Raw genomic sequence first — 19,084 nt, 5'->3', positions numbered from 1 at the left:
TTGCTTCTTTTTTTGTCCGTCTTTTCAGAATTTCACCTCATTTATAACTCGGCACATCAAGTGAACATGCTGATTAAACATTCTTGGGTGAATATTTAATAACTTCACTTAGTGTCGTTTAAAATAATATGGGAAGTTTTATTTTGGCCGGTGTTTGTATGAGTGAAAAGAGTGCGAAGTGACACATGCCACCCATTTTAATTATTTTAGATTTACTACTGTGCATTAGCTTGCTACCCCTCATCATTACTATCATAATTTGATATTTTGTTGTAATGTGTTTATTTCACCCTAGTCCCTAAGACGGTTTGATCAGAAGGATATTGTGTGTTCAATGTCTCCAAGTGGTTTTTATTGTATGCCTTGTAAAAGTGATGGTGGGGTAAATACTGTAAAATGTGTGTTTTGACAAGGTGGTCATTGAACAAATAGTCGTTGTAATTGGTTTTGCACTGTTACATTAATATGCACTAACAAAAGAGAAACATACCTCATTTTATATAGAACATAAATTGTGCAAGAGTGCTATTGTCCTTTGGGTACTTAAAGAAAACGGAATCATGGCCAAAAGGATTAACTCAACATGGTCGGTTTCTTAAACCAGCTGAATAATATTAATTTGTAAAAAAATTACATTATTTTGGCTTGAAATGAAAGTACATTGGTCAAAACAACTAGTACCACTTTAAAGGAACTTGCTGCAGTTTGATATATTCAGGTTAGAGGTACACCTATACCAGTACAAGGCCTGAGTACCAGCACAGAGCTCAAAGACGACGAGGGACATGTGAATTACAACACAAGACCGATGGGTTTCATTTGAATGGTCCAACAGAGGCAGTTTTTCTACAAAATACAGAAGAAAATATGTAGACAACCCAGGTACTCGACTCAATCAGCAAAAAATGGTGTAGGTGCACCCCTAATTCAGGTAGTTATTTTTCCAGGCCAGAGTCCATCTTTTAACTACACAACTTACTCAAATATGCTCACACCTTGACAAACAAAAAAGGGGAAAAGGCTGATTTCTAAAGCTTAATTGTCATCTATGTAGCAAAAAGAGGGACATGTTCATTCTTGTTAGAGACACATGCAGTGTTGAACAATCTAAAGGGAGCATTTCTTTAATGCAATATCAAACTCCCTGATTGTACTTTGTGGTGCATTTAGTGTGGACTTAAATACTAGAAAGAGTAACGTTTTATTAACTATCCCAAAAAATATAATTTCCACTGTATGGCCCACTGTTTATATTTCACATGAAACATACAAGCAGAAGGAAGGTGTTTGTGAATATGGGAGGTTACTCATTTGTGTTGATTTCAATGTTCATCTATTTACATAAATGACCAAATAATGTATGTAGCCTTTCACATCAGTCACATAATGTATATGGTGATAAAACAAAATGCCTTATAGACGAGGGACATTCAACCCGATTAGAAGTACCACCAGGATAATAAAAGACTAAGATCATAAGTTGTGTTGTCATTTGTAATGATAATAACAATCACTTTAAATGACCCTATTGATGACAAGTCAACCTAATCACTTTGAGGATCAGATGAACCTGATGACTAATGTATTTAAAGGGCAAGATGACTCCAAATCAAACAGAAAAGGCCTCTTACTTGCACTGTTTTTTCAATCTAGATTGTTTTGGTGGGAGTTGATGAGTGTTGGGAATATTGGCTTTAAAGTGTCTGGCATATTTATAATGTAATGAAATCATGTGGTTTTAAAAGGGTTAAATACAAATCTGAAATCACAACCCGGCTACTCAAGATAATCCACAGGCCTTGTGAGCACTTTCATGTAGGAATTATTTTCTTTCTACCAAACTACACCTTCATACTGTATCACTGTGCAGAAGGAAGCTGAAGCCGGTTTGTCTTTAAAACTGGAACATAACTGTGTGAACGAGACAGTGATGTTACTTCTTTTTTTTTGACACTTTAACATGCCAGGAAATATCTAGTTCAATAATATTGAAGCAAAGGCAGATATATCTCTAGTCTATATCACCAACACTTGTCTTACAACTAAAACATCTTAAATGATGAATAGCTAAAGGCAAGAGGAGACATACAAACACTACATTGTCCCTGTGATTATGCACTTGATTGCTAACAATGGTGTGGGGGGGGGGGGTCAATTAATCTGGTAATGGCTGATGGGTACACAATGATACTACATATGACAATCATCAAGAAAGTCATTCTCCGTATCAGTTATGCGTTGGTTAATTAAGCTTCATCCATCAATTCTGACAGGTGTGTAGGGAAAGAGTGAGCGACAAACCAACTGCATGCTGTGTAGACCTGGAGGTGTTGATTCAATGATATGAATAAACAGTAGGACAAGCACTCTTAATAAACAGTTCTAATTAAAAGAACTATCACCTTAAATGACTAAGTAACCAATTTGGAGGTTTATGTTCACTGACTAAAGTGTTATAATTGTTCTGGTTACAGATTCATGCTCTGGAACTTTCTACAAGCTATGAGACAGTTTTCAGACTCCGACTTTCTGCAAGCTTCCATCAAAGTACTTCCTGCTTTTATCAGAGGGTTAGATCATGTACAATGTACAAAGTCCAAAAATCCGATACAGGCTTGAGACATTTGACTGCGAGGTGTAATCCAATGTGCTGAATTGTGAGAAAATATAAAGTCAGGTAGTTACAGTACTTTCAGGGACTCTGGCACACATTGAAAGCCCCACAGTTTATTTGAGACACATGTGTTATATATGCATGTTATTCAACACATGACCTATGTGAGGTGTTTTGCTACAATGTAGGCCGGTTTACAGTTGACATTGTTTTGTTTAATCCACCTACTTTTTACAAAAAGTCTTCACCAGGGATGACTTTTCAAAAAACAAAAAATTACTTTCAACATCCAAATGAGTGCTCCCTGATACTTCATGAGCTCTATTTTACACTCACATATTAGGTATTACACAAGAGAACTGAGTGTAACACTAGGCAAATGAAAATATACATACAACACTCAGGAGAAGTTGGTAACATCACTTGAAAACTTACAAAGACATAGGGCTGTACAATATCTTCCTAAATGTAAGTAAAGAATAAAACATATGCACAGGGGTGTTAAACAGTAACTGCAGAAACTTTGACAGAGGTAAACACTTGTCTATACAAAATCAAATAGTGTTATCAACCTCGAGGCTATAAATGTGCCACCTAAATCAGTTGATATTCTAAAAAAAAAAGAAAAGACAAAAGTTCAGAAAAGTCTTCAGATTTTCAGGTGCTTTAAAATGGTAGGATTTGGTTGGCGTTAGAATTGCCGCTGCGTTCCTTTGAAGGGTTTGAAGCCGCCCACGTTGCCACCACTGGGAATGGAGTTGTTTGTGATCTGTACAATCCGGTTCATTCCGGAAGAAGAGTGACTGCACAAAGAGAAACCAGAGTGAGAGGTAAGACGGCTGAGAGACGGGACCATAGTATTTAGTTTTATCATCACATGTTTGTAAGGTTGTTATACCTCGTAGGGGACATTAAGCTGCCACGGCTGTCTCCCATTCTGCGAGTATCAGTGTAGCCTCCGCCCTGCGAGCTGGAGCCGCCGTGCCACTCCTTCCTCAGCCCCTGATCCCTGCTGTGACGCTCCACCACCACCTGCCGCCCGGAGCTGAACGGCTGCAGAGACAGGAGAGATAGGAAGTCAGGACACCAGAGTTCTATGAATTGTTAAATGTACGCAAGCTACAGATTCAAACTGGAAATGTCTTTGTGTACTCCAGGAATAGTAAGACATGACTCAAAATAGCAGGGAAGAACTGCAAGACTGGACTAATGGTTCATTACCACAGGGTATATACAGGAATCCTGAAGTCAAATTTAATACCTTTTAAGACCTTTTTTAAGACCTCATCGCAACTTCGAGTTCTAACCGGTTACATTGGCGACACACTTTACCTCACATTTACTATATTGATTGTAAGATAGCACAACTAAACCGAGTGCAGACAGACTACTGAAGCCTCCTCTCCACATGAACTTCAACCTGTGAAGGTCTGGTTTAATGCAGTATGCTGCTTTGTTGCTTCTGTACTTGACCAATAAACAAAACAATTGACAAAACTTTGAACTATGAAATATATTAAACTTTGGTGAGCTTCAGCGGGGTAATGCCATATAGGAGCTCCCTCACAAATACCCAGGGGTTAAATTGGGCTGGGGCTGTCCGGGGCTAAGCCTGGCACATTGGACGATGCTCTGACGTCATCACCCTCACGCATTTGTCATATGTTTACAAAAAACGATATATATGTTAAGACTTTTCTCGTTCTTAATATAGACTATATTTAGGGTCGATATGTGTTGACCTTACTTTAAAATAGCAGATCTCTGTGACCGGATATAGTTTGGCTTAGACCCCGGCCCCAAGAGGACGCATACAGTAAAACACATACGCAAATGCAAAAAAGTCTTCCGTTCACACGCATTCGATAGACCGCTGGAAATGCTGTAGTACATATGCCAGGCCTGTAAGTGGCGCTGCTGCCACCACAAACTACACCAAAAGCAGCGAAGAAGACCCCGGAGCATGGTTGTCATGGTTGCCCTTCTGTTTATTCTCCGGGTTTCCGTAACCAGTGGCACACTAGGAATAAGTGGAATAAGTGTACAAAATATTTAAATTGTATTTTTGGATCCTGAACCAGACCGCCGCCAGAGCATGTCTCCCCGTTACCTGCAGAAGGAAGCCATGCACGCAGTGCAGAAGGAAACAAAAAATTCAAGAAATCTAGACCGCAACAGAATTAAACAAGGGGCTGCCTGTTTTTCCTGGCCAAGGACAGGTTCCTTGAACACAACACGAGCATAAGGTGTCATCACACGGTGTAGTGCTGCCGAAGCGCACCGGAACGCCGCTCAAACACTTCAAAAATCGGAGAACAAGGAGCCGTACACATGCCTCAGTTTTTGCGTGGCAGTGTCTTTAGTAAACCCAGTGGCAATCTGTTCATCTGTCATACAATAACGCCATCATTAATAATATATATTACAGTACAACTACTTCTGGGTCTTTGTGTGTCACTCAAGCTCGGCTCCGTGTGTGGCACAAGCATATTTTGTGTGAGCGAGAGAGAGCGAGAGCTACCGGGGATTATTGCATCTGGTTAGCTAGCTATTCTAACGAATATAAGGAGCTTTTTCTACAACCAGGTGGAAGTGAGCTCTCTCCTGAAATAAAAAACAGAAATCTTCCCGGGGGAGCATGCTCCCGGGCCCCCCTACATGATGTGAGGTCCACCCCCCACTTAAATCATGTTCACATGATAGGATACTAAATACATTTGCACACATCTTGTGTCCATATCTTTCAGTTTGGGTGGTCATGCCACAACCGTGCACGTGCATGCATGCGCGAGTCATAGTGATCTTAATGTGGATTTTTTTTATTTAAAGGGAAATGGAAACACTTTTCAAACTGCTTTCCATGCGACAATATTACCATTAGGAAATGTATTTATCTAGTCTATTTCCAATGTAAACGATCGAGATACGCGAATTTACTTTTTGAAATACGTGCCTAATGACCATGGGCGCTTCCATTACTCCGGGACTTTTCCAGTGACGTCACTGATTGGGTACGGCTTCCTGGGCCAAAGCTCAATAACAAACATGGCGTGCAATGCACCAGTAGTTTACATTACAAGAAAACGGTCGTCGTCAGGAGTTTATTGTATTGCCCCAGGCTGCACAAATGGATTTTATACAAAGAAGGAAGAAGTACATTTCCATAGGCTGCCACTAAAGGATGAGAAGCTGCTCAAAGTCCAGTCTGGATGCCTGGTTCAATACAAAACATTGGATTTGAAGCCAGGATCTGTTCCCACAATATTCGATTTCTCAACGTATGCAGTCGGGAACACCGACCGTCCCAGCACGTCGGCCGCGCAAGACAATGACAGTGTCAACAAACGTGAAGTTCGAGCCACCAAACGAGTTGCTTCAGCTGCCGAGAGAGAGGTAAATATTGCAGCACTACCAGATTACTAGCTCACACATGTATTTACTGACAGTGTGACCTTATTAATTAACGCAATCGCGTCCAAACTAAATGGTAGCTATTATTATGACGCACAATAGAGAATTGGGGGTGTTCTATAGCTCAACTAATTAAACTGGCATACACACGCTCATCTGTCGAAAACAGCCCTAAAAAGGCTAGTATTGCTATTGATGGATGGTATTGCAGGACCCAGAGCGCACGGAGCACAGAGCGGACAGCAGATAACGGAATTGCAGTTGTATTGCTTATAGATTATCAGAACATTTCAAAGGGGACACAGCCCCATTGGATATTAACCTATGGATGAACTACATCATCGTTTTTATCGTTGTAATGCCATTGAAGACCAGTTTAGACCAGACAATGAGGAAGGTAAGCCGTTAGCCTGGCGTATGTTAGTACCTAGCGCCACTTGTTTTGATGTACGTTTTTGTGGATAACCTCGCGAGTTTGTATCTTCCAGTGTTGAGGTGGGCACTGCTAGATTCTGTGTCTCCTTGCGATCATAAACGATGTGTTGGATGTGCGGCTAGGATAAGTAATAAGGGAGCTATCGGTGCAGTAATAGGTTAGCATTTTCGCTCTGGGCTAATTCAGAGGCTCACCGTTAGCATTGTGTTTTTTTAATTTTTTTATTCCGGATCGTATGCCACTCTATTCGACCGAATCGGTTCATAAGCATAGGCCATGGGATGCCTGGTAACTGTAGATGCTTCCACATCAATGTCATCTCCCGACGAATAGTCAAATTCATCGTTCAAACCGTCGATCTCATTGCAAAATTCCTCCATCGCTGCCATATCTGCTACGTTGTGTTGACTTTCGGTGGAGCGAAAACACAGCCAGTGACGTCACCATTTGGGACTCCCCTAATGGCGGCGGCCTGGTCCCGGAATTCCCCACCCGGCCGGCGGATAATTAATTTTCTTTTGGCGAGTAATATCATATACAATAAATATTACGATCAATATCCATTGTAAAATGAATAAACTACCGGAATATTATAACTGTAATTGGTGTTTCCTTTCCCCTTTAAATGGAACTTCATATCAAAAAGGTTGCTGACCCCTGATCTAGTAGATCGCGTTCACACCGGAATAAGTCCCTGAGGGAGGATTAGGCAAATGAAGCCGCTGACGTCACTTCTTCTTCTGCTTTGGGTTTACTGGCAGGCCGATAACAATTTCACGGCGTATGCTGCCACCCGAAGTCCCCGGAGTTGGGGACTGGCTTCAGTAGAAGCTGCTGGCCTTCCGAGTAAATCGCCAGAAGCGCAGACACCTCCTCATCACTCCATCGCTCCCATGTTTTATTTTGTGTTGCCATAAGTTAGTCTCTCTCCGTTGGTGCGCTGGGCTATTGCTAATAATGCTAATGCCTAAAAATGGCGGCTTCACAAACATTTTGCAGAGTTTTACGGGGCGTTGTTTGCAATTCGCCCAGCCAATCAGAAATTGGAACCTTTTTCTCCCCAGGAAAGTCCCTGTTCTCTAGCAGGGACTTTCCTGGGAAGAAAAAGGGTCGCAAAAATAAGTTTTAGTTCCAGATCTTTTTGGTGTGAACGCAAAATCCGAGGAACTATCGGAACTATTCCTGGGAAAAGTACTCCGGTGTGAAAGCGCCTATTGGTATACTTCTGTAGGTGGTTGAGGATTTTTTATTTAATTTCAGTCATTTAAATGTGTCATGTGAATGTGACTGGTATGTATTCAAACTGCTTTTACCCTAAAACACAAAACTCAGTCAGAATGTAAGCTGACCTGTTCGCTCATCCCCATTGGTCTGCCTCCATCTCGGTCACTGAAGCTGCTCCTCCCCCGGCTGGCTGTGGAGCCTCCCCTGAGGACGGCACCTGGACCCTCTCTGCCTGGTCGCTCTGGGCGCATACGCATCGGTCCTCTGCTCAACCCAGCATTACTGCAAGAGAGACATTGAAGAAAAAATAATTAGCTTCTGGTGTGTGGGAGGGTAAAAACAGACAACTAATGATCCTTATTTTTCATAAAATCGCAAATATGTTTTACCGTATATCTCCCTTATTGGAGTTAATGCCACCATCACTCTTCCACCCATGCCCTCCATCCCGGGGCGATCGGTTGTGCGACATGCCAGGCATCGCAGCCCTGGCTCCTATCGGGCGGTCGTGCATGGGCACAGGTCTCCTCTCCTCCCGCATGGGAACAGGTCGCCTCTCCTCCCGCATGGGAACAGGTCGCCTCTCTTCCCGCCGGTCGGTGTCACGGAGCTCGTTGCGTGGAGGAGGGGGCTCGGTTCTGCGCACTGTTTCAAAGCTCTTGGGGTAGCGCTCAAAGCCTGAGCTCTCTCTGTGGGGAGCAGGGCGACTCTTCTTTGGTTCTGGCTCCCCTTCAAACCGGTTACGTCTTGCAAACAAAAGATAAAATGGGATTATTCAACAAAAACATAACACTACAAAAAGGTCCAAACACACCACCAACATGCATATCAAAATGTAACATTTCAACGTAAAGTATTGTTTATGTAGTAGTGTTTTTCAAGTTTCTACTTTGTATCAATCTAATGCTGCAACTTGACTAATTTCTCAAATCGTGTCTCCCCCAACTCATTCCTCTGATCACGCAGTCATTAACTCCTCTCTGTGCACTGGCCTCGCCCCCCCCTGCTTTGAAACACCATTAACCACTCCATCCTCATCACCCGCCTTCAGTCCTTAATTGGCATAACCGGCAGTGCCCTCTCCTGGCTCAAATCATATCTCTCTGGCAGAAGAAAATGAATTTTCATCAACAACTGCAAATCCCCCACCGCTTCAGTTACAGCCCCTACACACGGCGGCGTGCGTTGACGCTTGCCGGCGGGCATGTCTGAAGCTAGACCAACAACCAATCACCTGAATCTCCCGCCCCGGACACACAAGCAGCGGTTTGATTGGCTAGAGCTTGTACTGGCATATGATTCGATTGGCTGACGCTTCCGTCGAAGCTTCAAAAGTAGAACATTGCTCTACTTTTGAAGCGATCAATGCAGTTCGGCGAACCGTGACGTCACCCCATTCAAAGTGAATGGGCAGAAGCGTTGAAGCTTCAACGCACGCCGCCGCGTGTAGGGGCCGTAACTCACGGCGTCCCCCAGGGCTCTGTACTTGGTCCTGTGCTTTTCATCATTTACATCCTCCCACTTGGACAGATCCTCCGTCAACACCAACTCCGGTTCCACTGTTACGCCGACGATACCAAACTCTACCTCTCAACACCCACTCCCAACTACCTCACTGACATCAAAACATGGATGCAAAATAACTTTCTGAAACTAAACTGACAAATCCGTAACCTTGGCATCATCCTCGACCCCGCTCTCACATCAACCAGATCACAAAAACCGCCTTCTTCCCCTAGAACATTGCCCGCATTAGACCTCCCTCACCTGATCCATGCCTTCATTACATCCCGACTGGATTACTGCAACAGCATCCTCTTTGGTTCACCTGCATACATCCTCAATAAACTGCAATATGTCCAAAACTCAGCTGCCCGTATGCTCACCACCACCCGACGCTCCGACCACATCACCCCTATCCTCCACTGGCTCCCCATCAAACACCGGATTGACTTCAAAATATTACTTCTCACCTACAAAAAACAACAACCTTGCCTCCCCCTACCTCATTGACAAAATCCAACCACACACCCCTACCCATTGCCTCAGGTCTGCTGAAGCTAACCGACTGCAGCCCATCAAAGCTCCGGACCTGGGGTGACCGGGGCTTCGCTGCAGCCTCCCCCTGGAACTCCCTTCCCAGTCACATCCGAAAGTCCAACACTCTTGAATCCTTCAAAAAAATCTCAAAACTCACTCTAGCTTTCAAACTATGTTCAAAACCACCCCCCACTTTACTCGCACCTGGATTAGAACTAACGTTTATGTTTTTTTTGTACTGTTTCTGTTCTGATTTACGTAAAGCGTCTTTGAGCATTAGGAAAAGCGCTATAAAAATCTAATTATTAATTGAAACATTTGCATTTGGAGTTTTACAGTTAACTACAATTCCAATACTTTTAACTCTTGTACCTGTCAACTACAATTCCAATACTTTTAACTCTTGTACCTGTCATAGGTGTTGGACGGCTCAGCAGCGGCCTCTGGAAAGCGCCCCCTCTCTCGTGGAGTGAAGTTGGAGAAGCGGTTCTGCTGCCGGTTGTAGTTTGAGCCCTGGTTTAAACGGACATCGGACTCGGACTGCATTTTCTTGTTGCCATTCCAATACGAATCGTCTCTCCGGCTGAAATATTAAACAAACATAATTCATTGTTTTGATGCTTTTGAAGATTGACAGCTTGGACGAGCTTCAAATGTTTCATATTTGAAGAAATGAATGACTCCTGTAACCAAACTTTGAAAATAATTGGCATTATTGAATGTGCAGGCTTAAAAATATATACTTTAATATTTACTTTGTTTATTTTGCAAGCAACAAACAGGAGGCTAAAAAAAATCCAAGTTTTAAACCACTTCCTAACGAGTCTCCACTAAAGTCCAACAACTTTGGTCATAATTATAACTGCTGAGGTACAATATATAATTGTTATACCCGTGTTCCACCTCGCGGCCCCTCTTGAGGTTGTTCCTCTTTTCTTGCTCATAACGGAGATGCTCCTGCTGCCTCCTCAGCTCCTCACGTTCACGTGCCATGCGCTCTGCCTCTTTACGTCGTTCCTGAAATAGGTAATATTAAAAAGCACTTACTTAGGGAAGCAGAAATTGTTGAACAATTACAAGCAGTATGTATCACTCTGGGGGCTTAAACAACATTCTAAAAATAGTTTGTCCCCTTTTCTACTGCTGCATTCTGTACTAAAATAGTTGTTATTAAAATAATTTATTCCTGAGATATACAGTTCAGAGGGAAAGAAGGTGGTTATGTCTATTCTCTCTCTACCTGCTCAATGCGGATTCTCTCTCTCTCCAGCCTCTCCCTCTCCAAGCGCTCCCTTTCCAGTTTTTGTCTCTCCAATTCTAGTCTCTGGCGCTCCCGGAGCAGGTTCTCTCGTTCTTCGCGCTCCCGCAACAGACGGACACGCTCACGCTCCCTGCGTTCTTGTTCAGCAATTTCCCGCCGCCTAAAAACCGAAAACATCCATCGACTTAGAACTTTAAAGACAATAAAAAAAACAATCCATTGTAAACCTCCTAAATGTGTATGAATTATGCGCCATGGCAGCTACCTGCGCAACTCCACGGCTCTGCGGGCTCGCTCCACACGAACTCCCCGTTCACGCATCCTCTGCTCCTTCATCTTCTCAAAAGGTAGGATGTCTTTTTCTTCCCCCTTGTTAAAAAAGGGACGCGGTTTGTCTCTAATCATCTCCAGCTGGAAGGGGAGAAAATATATATGTTTTGTTAAAGAGCTCAAAAAGGTAAATCATGGTAAAAGTGAATACTAAGCTACATGTGGAGTTTTATACCTCTTCCGGAGGAATCAACCATTTTGGTCGCCTTTGAACATTCATATTGACAAAGGGCTGTAAAAACACAACAAATAATCACATCAATCAACAGAATATTATTTAACATCTTTTGATAGAACATTTTAAATATGCTTTGCAAAATGGATGAAGCAACTAAAAGTCTTACCCTTTCAAAATACCTTCCCCCTCTGAAAGGTCTCATTCTGCCAAAGTTAGAATCTCTATTGGGATGATGTACGAATGGCATCTTGCCTGGGCTTTTTGTCCCTGGAAAAACAATCAATCAGAAAGAACAGAATTATATTTATTGAATGACTCCAATCATAATCTTTACATGAGAGAGAAAGGGGAATAAAACCTACGCCCATGCTTTCTGTCATCTTTCTTGAAAGAATCTTGCCCCGAGTTGGATGAAACAGAGTCAGATTTTCCACTTCTGGCATCCATTTTCTTTGATACATCTTTGTCCTTTTCAGGTTGTTTATCCAATTTCTTGTCTTCTTTTTTGGAAGGAGGCTGTACTCTGCACGTAAGGAGAACAAATGGTTAAATGTGATTTCAATCAACAAAGGATTCACTTTTACTTTTTCTGTCACCTACTTGTTCATCAGTTTGGTGCCTGTGGAACTGCGCTTCTCACTGGACTTGCTGGTACATGCTTTGTCCTCCGCTTCCTTCTTTGAGCCTTCTTTTTTGAATGGATCATTTTTGGCCTGTAAAAACAGCAGTGAAATATAAATGTAACAAGTCCACGGGTTCTCAATGAAAGAAAAGTGTTTCATTAGATCAATCAAGGTTGAACAATGTTGACTCCTTGTGCTAACTAACGTACCCTTTCAACATATATCTGCTGTCCATGGAGCTCTGTGGAGTCGAGGTGGGAGACACACCGGGTCACCTCTGTGCTGGAGGACATCGTCACCAAGCCATAACACTTTGAACCGGGACTGCGAGCATTTGTCACCACCTTAGCACTTAAAACCTGTTGGTAACACATTTCATTAAACATTTTTCTCCAACATTGAACCAAGAGAATTCCAAGAAAAACGTGCACACGTCATTTACCTTCCCATATTTGCCAAACAGGTTCTTAAGATCAGCTGCTTTGGTGTTTGACGACAGGCCGCTCACCCATAGGTTGCGAGAAGAGCTGCCGTCGACTCCTGTATACAGATGATTGTCAAATCACATACAGGAGGCATAGGGTATGAAAAATATTGTTTTAACTTGGATAAAATTAAAAAAGTGTTCCTGGGATTTAACATTTGGACACAGTGCTTACCCTTTTCATCTTTTCCATCTCTGTCTCTTGAAGAGCTATAAATCAAAGGTTGCAACAACAAGCAGATAAAATTAGTAAAGGTAAAGAAAAGGTGTTAGGTGATAAGGATACATCTAGTGGAATAAAACACCACATGTTGTGCTTCTCGTGAAAAAAAAAATCCTGTGGGCAAGGCGTGGATCTGAACGAATGTTTCAACGGCTTCATTGCTTTTCCAGTGGTGAGAGGGGTCAGGTTGACAGCCAATTTATTCCCTGGACCAATGAAATCTTCGGAGTTTGTTCAACTTCACAGCGAATCATTTGACCAAAAAGGAAGAAAAAAACACTGCCATCACGGGGACTAATGCTCTTTTACAATGCCTGGTGTAGAAACTGGAAATGGCTTTAAACCAGCGGGAAAAGGTCAAAGTAACAAAATAAGGTGTTTTCTCAGCTCCTGGTTAATGTAAAACATGTAACCAACTTCAGAAAAACAAATCAAAGTAGTAAATGGCAGGATTAGGTACATCTGTGAACATTTCCCTTATGGCAAAAGAAATCTTGAGGCTACCCACAATGTTGCGTTCTTAGTGAGCTGGACTTGGTAGTAGTATCAAAGAACTGACATAGAAAGACAAACCTCTTTGCTTGACCTGATGCCCCAGTAGTGGAGGGGCCTTTCTTCCCAGAATCCTTTTCTTTGTCTCCCGTCTCGGCTTTCTTCTGGGCCTCTCTGCTGTCTTTCTTCGTGGGCTCACCCCTGGATCCATCATCTTTCTTACCATCTTTGTGGCCATCGCTCTCTTCCGCCTTCATGTCATCGTCTGGGCCCGTCTCAGCAGAGGCCTCTGGCTCATCATTGCCCGTCTCGGCCTCTGGATCTGGAAGTTTCATATGTTTACCTGTTTCCAGGAGATCATCACCATCGACATCTAGGGTGATGGCATCATCATTTGGGTTTGGGATGGACATGTGATCGTCCTCAGCTTCTTTAGAGGAATTCTTGGCTACAGCATTCATCTGAGCCGGCTCGGGCTCTACCTCTGGTTCCGTCTCCACCTCTGGCTCGGTGTCCATTTCTGGCTCAGCCTCCTCATCCATGTCTGGGTCGGCGTCCTCATCCACCTCTGGCTCATCATCTGCATCTACCTCTGGCTCATCATCTGCATCTACCTCTGGCTCATCATCTGCATCGACCTCTGGCTCATCATCGGCTTCGACCTCTGGCTCATCATCGGCTTCTACCTCTGGCTCATCATATGCTTCTACCTTTGGCTCATCATATGCTTCTACCTTTGGCTCGGCGTCCACCTCTGGCTCAGCATCTGCGTCCACCTCTGGCTCAGCGTCTGCATCCACCTCTGGCTCAGGCTCTGAATCAGCCTCAGCCGCCACCGCCTCCTCTGACTCGGGATCAGCCTCTGGCTGAGCGAGGCTGTCCTCACGGGGTTCAGGCTTAGAATTTTCACGAGTACCATCATCTGTATCAGTTACATCTGAGGGATTTAACAAGGATAAACATGGCAAAACACAACTTTAACATTGACATGTTGCATGTAGCTTGACCTAAAAAAGTAGAATAGAAAGCACATTTAGTGTTAATGGTCATCAAGGGCGTAGACACCACAGGAAGACACACAACACACACTCTTCACTGATCCAGGAGCTGATGCGGTGATCTTCATTTCTTGACACATGTTAAGTACTTGAGTCATTATTCATCCTGTAGCAATTCCAGATGATTCCTATGATGTGTGGCAATTCTCCAAGTTCAAATGAAGAGGAACATCTCTTCAGTTCAACCTCCATTTTTTTCATTATGAAGAAATCATCCCCAGCTTATCAGTCCGTTGACAGTTTTAGGAAACTTAAATATCTTCCAATATGTCTTCAATAATCATGTCATCAAGGCCTTATCAGTCGGTTTAAGAACACTGATAAAGAATAATTTGTCATCAAATCCAACCGTCTGTCATGTGTCCATTACAGTACAGTACAGTCTGTCTGTCCTTTCAGTCCACGCTGTGCGTCACATCTCTTCACTGCACACCAAATGTCCGGGCTGCAGACAGCTTGCATGAATAGGTGCAATTTTGATGCATGACGTCTCATGATCTTTCAGCTGCTTCCTGTCTCGGGGTGTCCGCATGTTTTACAAAGTCTTGCGGTCCTTGAACTACACAAATCCCAGCCCTTTTCACAGGCTGCATCGCAAAACACACAAAACCTGCATCAAGGTGTTTGAATCCTGTGGTGGAGGTATTCGGACCTGCCGAGTGCATTTGTCCACCAAAGTAATCTGGAAAGTGCAACCATCCGCCAGATCTTTTCATCTTCCAATTAATTAGACATAATAAAATGTGAGCTTGTTTGTGATCATTCACTCTTTGTTGTGGAAAGTTTAACACCAGAGGCAATGAAAATCCATGGAAGGACCCAGAAGTTGTGTTTAATTAAAGTTTAAGTAGTCCAATGAAATTTCCTAACTGACTTAAGGCTACCCACATCTAATGATTAATGTGGGTACCAAGAGTTGGTCTTCATTAAGCATATCCTTGACATATCCTGAGACGTAGATAGTGCAGTAGCTAGTAGGTTATGCATTCTAACAGGAGTCTTGTGTCATCATACTTGGCTGTGAATAAGAAACAACCTAATGTTCGCATTGGACACCAGTGTGCTTACCTTTTTCTGATTCGTACTCTTCAGTTTCCTAAAAGAAGAAAAAAGCAGAGTTGAGCTGACAAATATTTTATGGTAATTTGCAGAGCAAACCAAGTGTACAGAAATAAATAATTGCAATATTTCAGTGTTGTTTTTAACAGAAAAGTACATGCTACCGTTTTATGAATCCTTAAAGCATCATTACAATCTCACAAGTTAGAACACTTTCAGCTAAGAAACAAAGTGATGATGAGTATTACACACTGCCTATGTTTTTCCCTACAACTTTACAGAATAATATCAATGACAGAGGATTCAGCCAGTATGAATGAATAAAAAAGGTCTGAATTGCCAGTGTGGGAACCTAGTTAACCATTTCAGAGCACAATTAATCGTACACTGCCAAACTAGCTCCTAATAAGGTAATCAGACAAGGTATCATACGATACAATTGAAATGATCATCACTTTGAGAGTTTCTTTTTTAAGTATCAGTTTTAGTATAGGGGAAGAGAGAGCAAACACACAAGTGCTACAGGGGTTGGTTAACATGTATGCAGCAGAATTGTATGCAAAAGTCACCTTTGATAACACATCTTCCTCCCCTGTGGTGTCTGCATCAGAATCCACCCTTTTCCCTGAATGGTGAAAAAAACAAAAACATTACAAATTTACATTTAAAAAAAGAAAAAAGTATTGACTCTTTATGTCTCAACTATTAGTCAAAATACAATTACCTTTAACTTTCCCATCTTTACGAGTTGGTGGGTCAGCTGTAAGCGGGATCTCAATATTCTCGGTGTCACAATCTTCATCTTCAAGAGCCTTAAAAAAAAGATTGATAAAAAACAGTTAGTCTGAAACCTCATGTTTGCCTCGTTTCTTCATTCATCACATCAGTCTTACGACCAAGAGAGTAGTGTTATACTGGGTAAGACAATGTTGAAGCCCAGCCTGTCAGTAATCACACCAAATCGTGCTGTCTTATAGAAACTACTAGTAGTATGCAAATTGTGCTCAAGACTGTAGCTTCTTTTCTCTCTTTAAAAAAAAAAAACATCCCAGGGTCTATAGGCAGATGTCAAAACAATTGTATGCCTTCTAACTCTCAACATTGTATTCTTGGTTTCTCTTTTGCTGGGAAATTACTTTGAGGTAAAAATGTGAGGTTTTATTTTTTAGACACTGAATATGATATATTTGCATACTTGTGAAATTAAAGCTATTTTTAAAGTCTGACTGAACTAAAAACGGTTTTAATCGAATCCAGAAAGATTTACAATCAATCGAGCGCTTACCTTAAACACTATTGCATAACCACATTACCATTTCTTAATCTTAAACTATAATCTTATCAAAATACTTTGAGCAACATGCTGTCCATAACATGTGCTCAGCTACGTATTGTTAATTTATGATATTAGAAAGGCAAGTCTAGAGTTTATGTCAGACTTGGAATTCGTTTTTACATCAACACCAAAATGTAATAACTCTGAATCCCTAACGCAGTGAGTTTAGAGATCACTTCTTCTCACCTAACCATGAAAAAAAACAGGGAAGGTGTGCGCATTAATACCCTCGAGGTTACAAAATGCTAGTCCAACGTGATCAAATTAAGAACCGAAGACACTTCTGCTGAACCTCTTTTAAAAACGCATTTAACGAGTATGTGCGTGGTCGTCCCTAGGGCTTGTCAACAATAAAGTTACATCTGATTTAAAAAGCTGTGCAATATGTTAATGTACCAAAAAAAAGAGGATTAGTTATAAACTCAAGTTGACGTCGTTAGAAGAACAGACGGGCCATTCATGTCTGTTGTGCACCCTTAGATTTGCCATGCATCATAACAATTATTATTTTTCTGTATTAAACCATTCACTGGAGAACATAATTTCACCTTTTCTTTCAGAGAGGTGTTGATGTATTTTGTTTACCCAGGGTGTGGTTAAAAACACATCAACAAACGATCGTTAGAATGATATCGGTCATAGTTGCTAACGTTAGCCTCAGCAACCATGCATCGCATTCCCTAGCTCGGTCGACCCTTCAAAGCATACATCAGCTTTTTTTTCATTACCTGTCTCAGTCTTGCAAGAAGAACACTCTTTATACCAGTAGTGTCCAAATTCCTTCTTTTCAGCTCGGATTTAAGATCAACAACTCTTAATTCTGATATTTTCTTGGACTCGGTGGAAATGGCACCCGTCGCCATTTTACCTCAAGATTACTGAATCGTACCATGCGCCTGCGCAGTAGGTTTGTTTCTTATCAGCTTCTTCTTGGTTGTATTTATTTGGACCATAGGGGTTTGGACGCGATAAAAAGCTGCTACGCCACCTACTGTGGTGGGGGAACCAGTGAATTAATAAACTAAAACACATCCATAACATGTTTAACAAAACCGATAAAAGGCAATTTATTATAGGCTACACATCTTCTTCTTTTTTTTACTTGTGTCGAATTGTTTCGCTGTGTTGCTTGATACAGCACTACCAACACCTGTATATAATACTAGTCAATATACACATGTTCTTGTAAACTAGTAAGCATAGTATTTACTACCGTCACCCTGCAGCTAATTCATAACGTTCTACCATTTTTTTTAAATAAATACCTGCTTTTTTATCCTTGAAATTATTTTTAATAGGTTAATAGGCTATGTCTGCATGTCACTTTACTAACGGTTTTCATTGTGTCTCTTTGCTGTATCGATGCACATTTGTTCCAATAAAGGAATTCTGATTCTGATTCTGAAATGGGCATAAAGGGTTTAGCAATCACTGTTAAACAAATGTAATGTTACATGGCATGGTTTCCTGGGAGATACTTCCATCCATCCATCCATCCATCTTCTCCCGCTTATCCGTGGTCGGGTCGCGGGGGTAGCAGTTCCAGCAGAGAGCCCCAAACTTTCTTTTCCCTGGCGACATCAACCAGCTCTGACTGGGGGATCCCAAGGCGCTCCCAGGCCAGCGAAGAGATATAATCCCTCCACCTGGTCCTAGGTCTACCCCTTGGTCTCTTCCCAGCTGGACGTGCCTGGAACACCTCCCTAGAGAGGCGCCCAGGTGGCATCCTAACTAGGTGCCCGAACCACCTCAACTGGCTTCTTTCGACGCGAAGGAGGAGCGGCTCAACTCCGAGTCCCTCCCTGATGACCGAACTTCTCACCTTATCTCTAAGGGAGACACCAGCCACCCGGCGGAGGAAACCCATCTCGGCCGCTTGTATCCGCGATCTCGTTCTTTCGGTCATGACCCATCCTTCATGACCATAGGTGAGGGTAGGAACGAAAATGGCCCGGTAGACAGAGAGCTTTGCCTTCTGGCTCAGCTCCCTTTTCATCACAACGGTGCGGTAAAGCGACTGCAGTACCGCTCCCGCTGCTCCGATTCTCCGGCCCATCTCACGCTCCATTGTTCCCTCACTCGAGAACAAGACCCCGAGATACTTGAACTCCTTCACTTGGGGTAAGGACTCATTCCCTACTTGGAGTGGACAGTCCATCGGTTTCCTGCTGAGAACCATGGCCTCAGATTTGGAGGTGCTGATCCTCATCCCAGCCGCTTCACACTCGGTTGCGAACCGATCCAGTGAGTGCTGAAGGTCGCAGACCGATGAAGCCATCAGAACCACATCATCTGCAAAAAGCAGTGGTGCAATC

At 42.5% G+C, this 19,084-nt stretch overlaps 1 protein-coding gene across 1 annotated transcript; it reads right to left on the bottom strand.

Moving 5' to 3' along the window:
• Positions 1-2,711: 2,711 nt before the first annotated feature.
• Positions 2,712-17,643, bottom strand: sltm (SAFB-like, transcription modulator). The gene is made up of 20 exons (XM_034111883.2): positions 17,498-17,643; positions 16,158-16,245; positions 16,003-16,058; positions 15,443-15,470; positions 13,398-14,253; positions 12,777-12,811; positions 12,560-12,657; positions 12,327-12,476; positions 12,095-12,207; positions 11,857-12,017; positions 11,661-11,761; positions 11,492-11,548; positions 11,252-11,397; positions 10,966-11,146; positions 10,618-10,742; positions 10,135-10,308; positions 8,075-8,431; positions 7,811-7,967; positions 3,513-3,667; positions 2,712-3,417 (listed from the first exon to the last, which is right to left on the bottom strand). Exons 1-20 carry the CDS (start codon positions 17,630-17,632, stop codon positions 3,306-3,308), a joined length of 3,285 nt encoding a protein of 1,094 aa, XP_033967774.1. The 5' UTR covers positions 17,633-17,643; the 3' UTR covers positions 2,712-3,305.
• Positions 17,644-19,084: the final 1,441 nt, after the last annotated feature.

This window comes from Pseudochaenichthys georgianus, chromosome 3 (assembly GCF_902827115.2).
Source record: "Pseudochaenichthys georgianus chromosome 3, fPseGeo1.2, whole genome shotgun sequence".
NCBI lineage: Eukaryota > Metazoa > Chordata > Actinopteri > Perciformes > Channichthyidae > Pseudochaenichthys > Pseudochaenichthys georgianus.
Note: the sequence above shows the minus strand (reverse complement) of the source record. Positions and strands in the feature narration are given on the sequence as shown.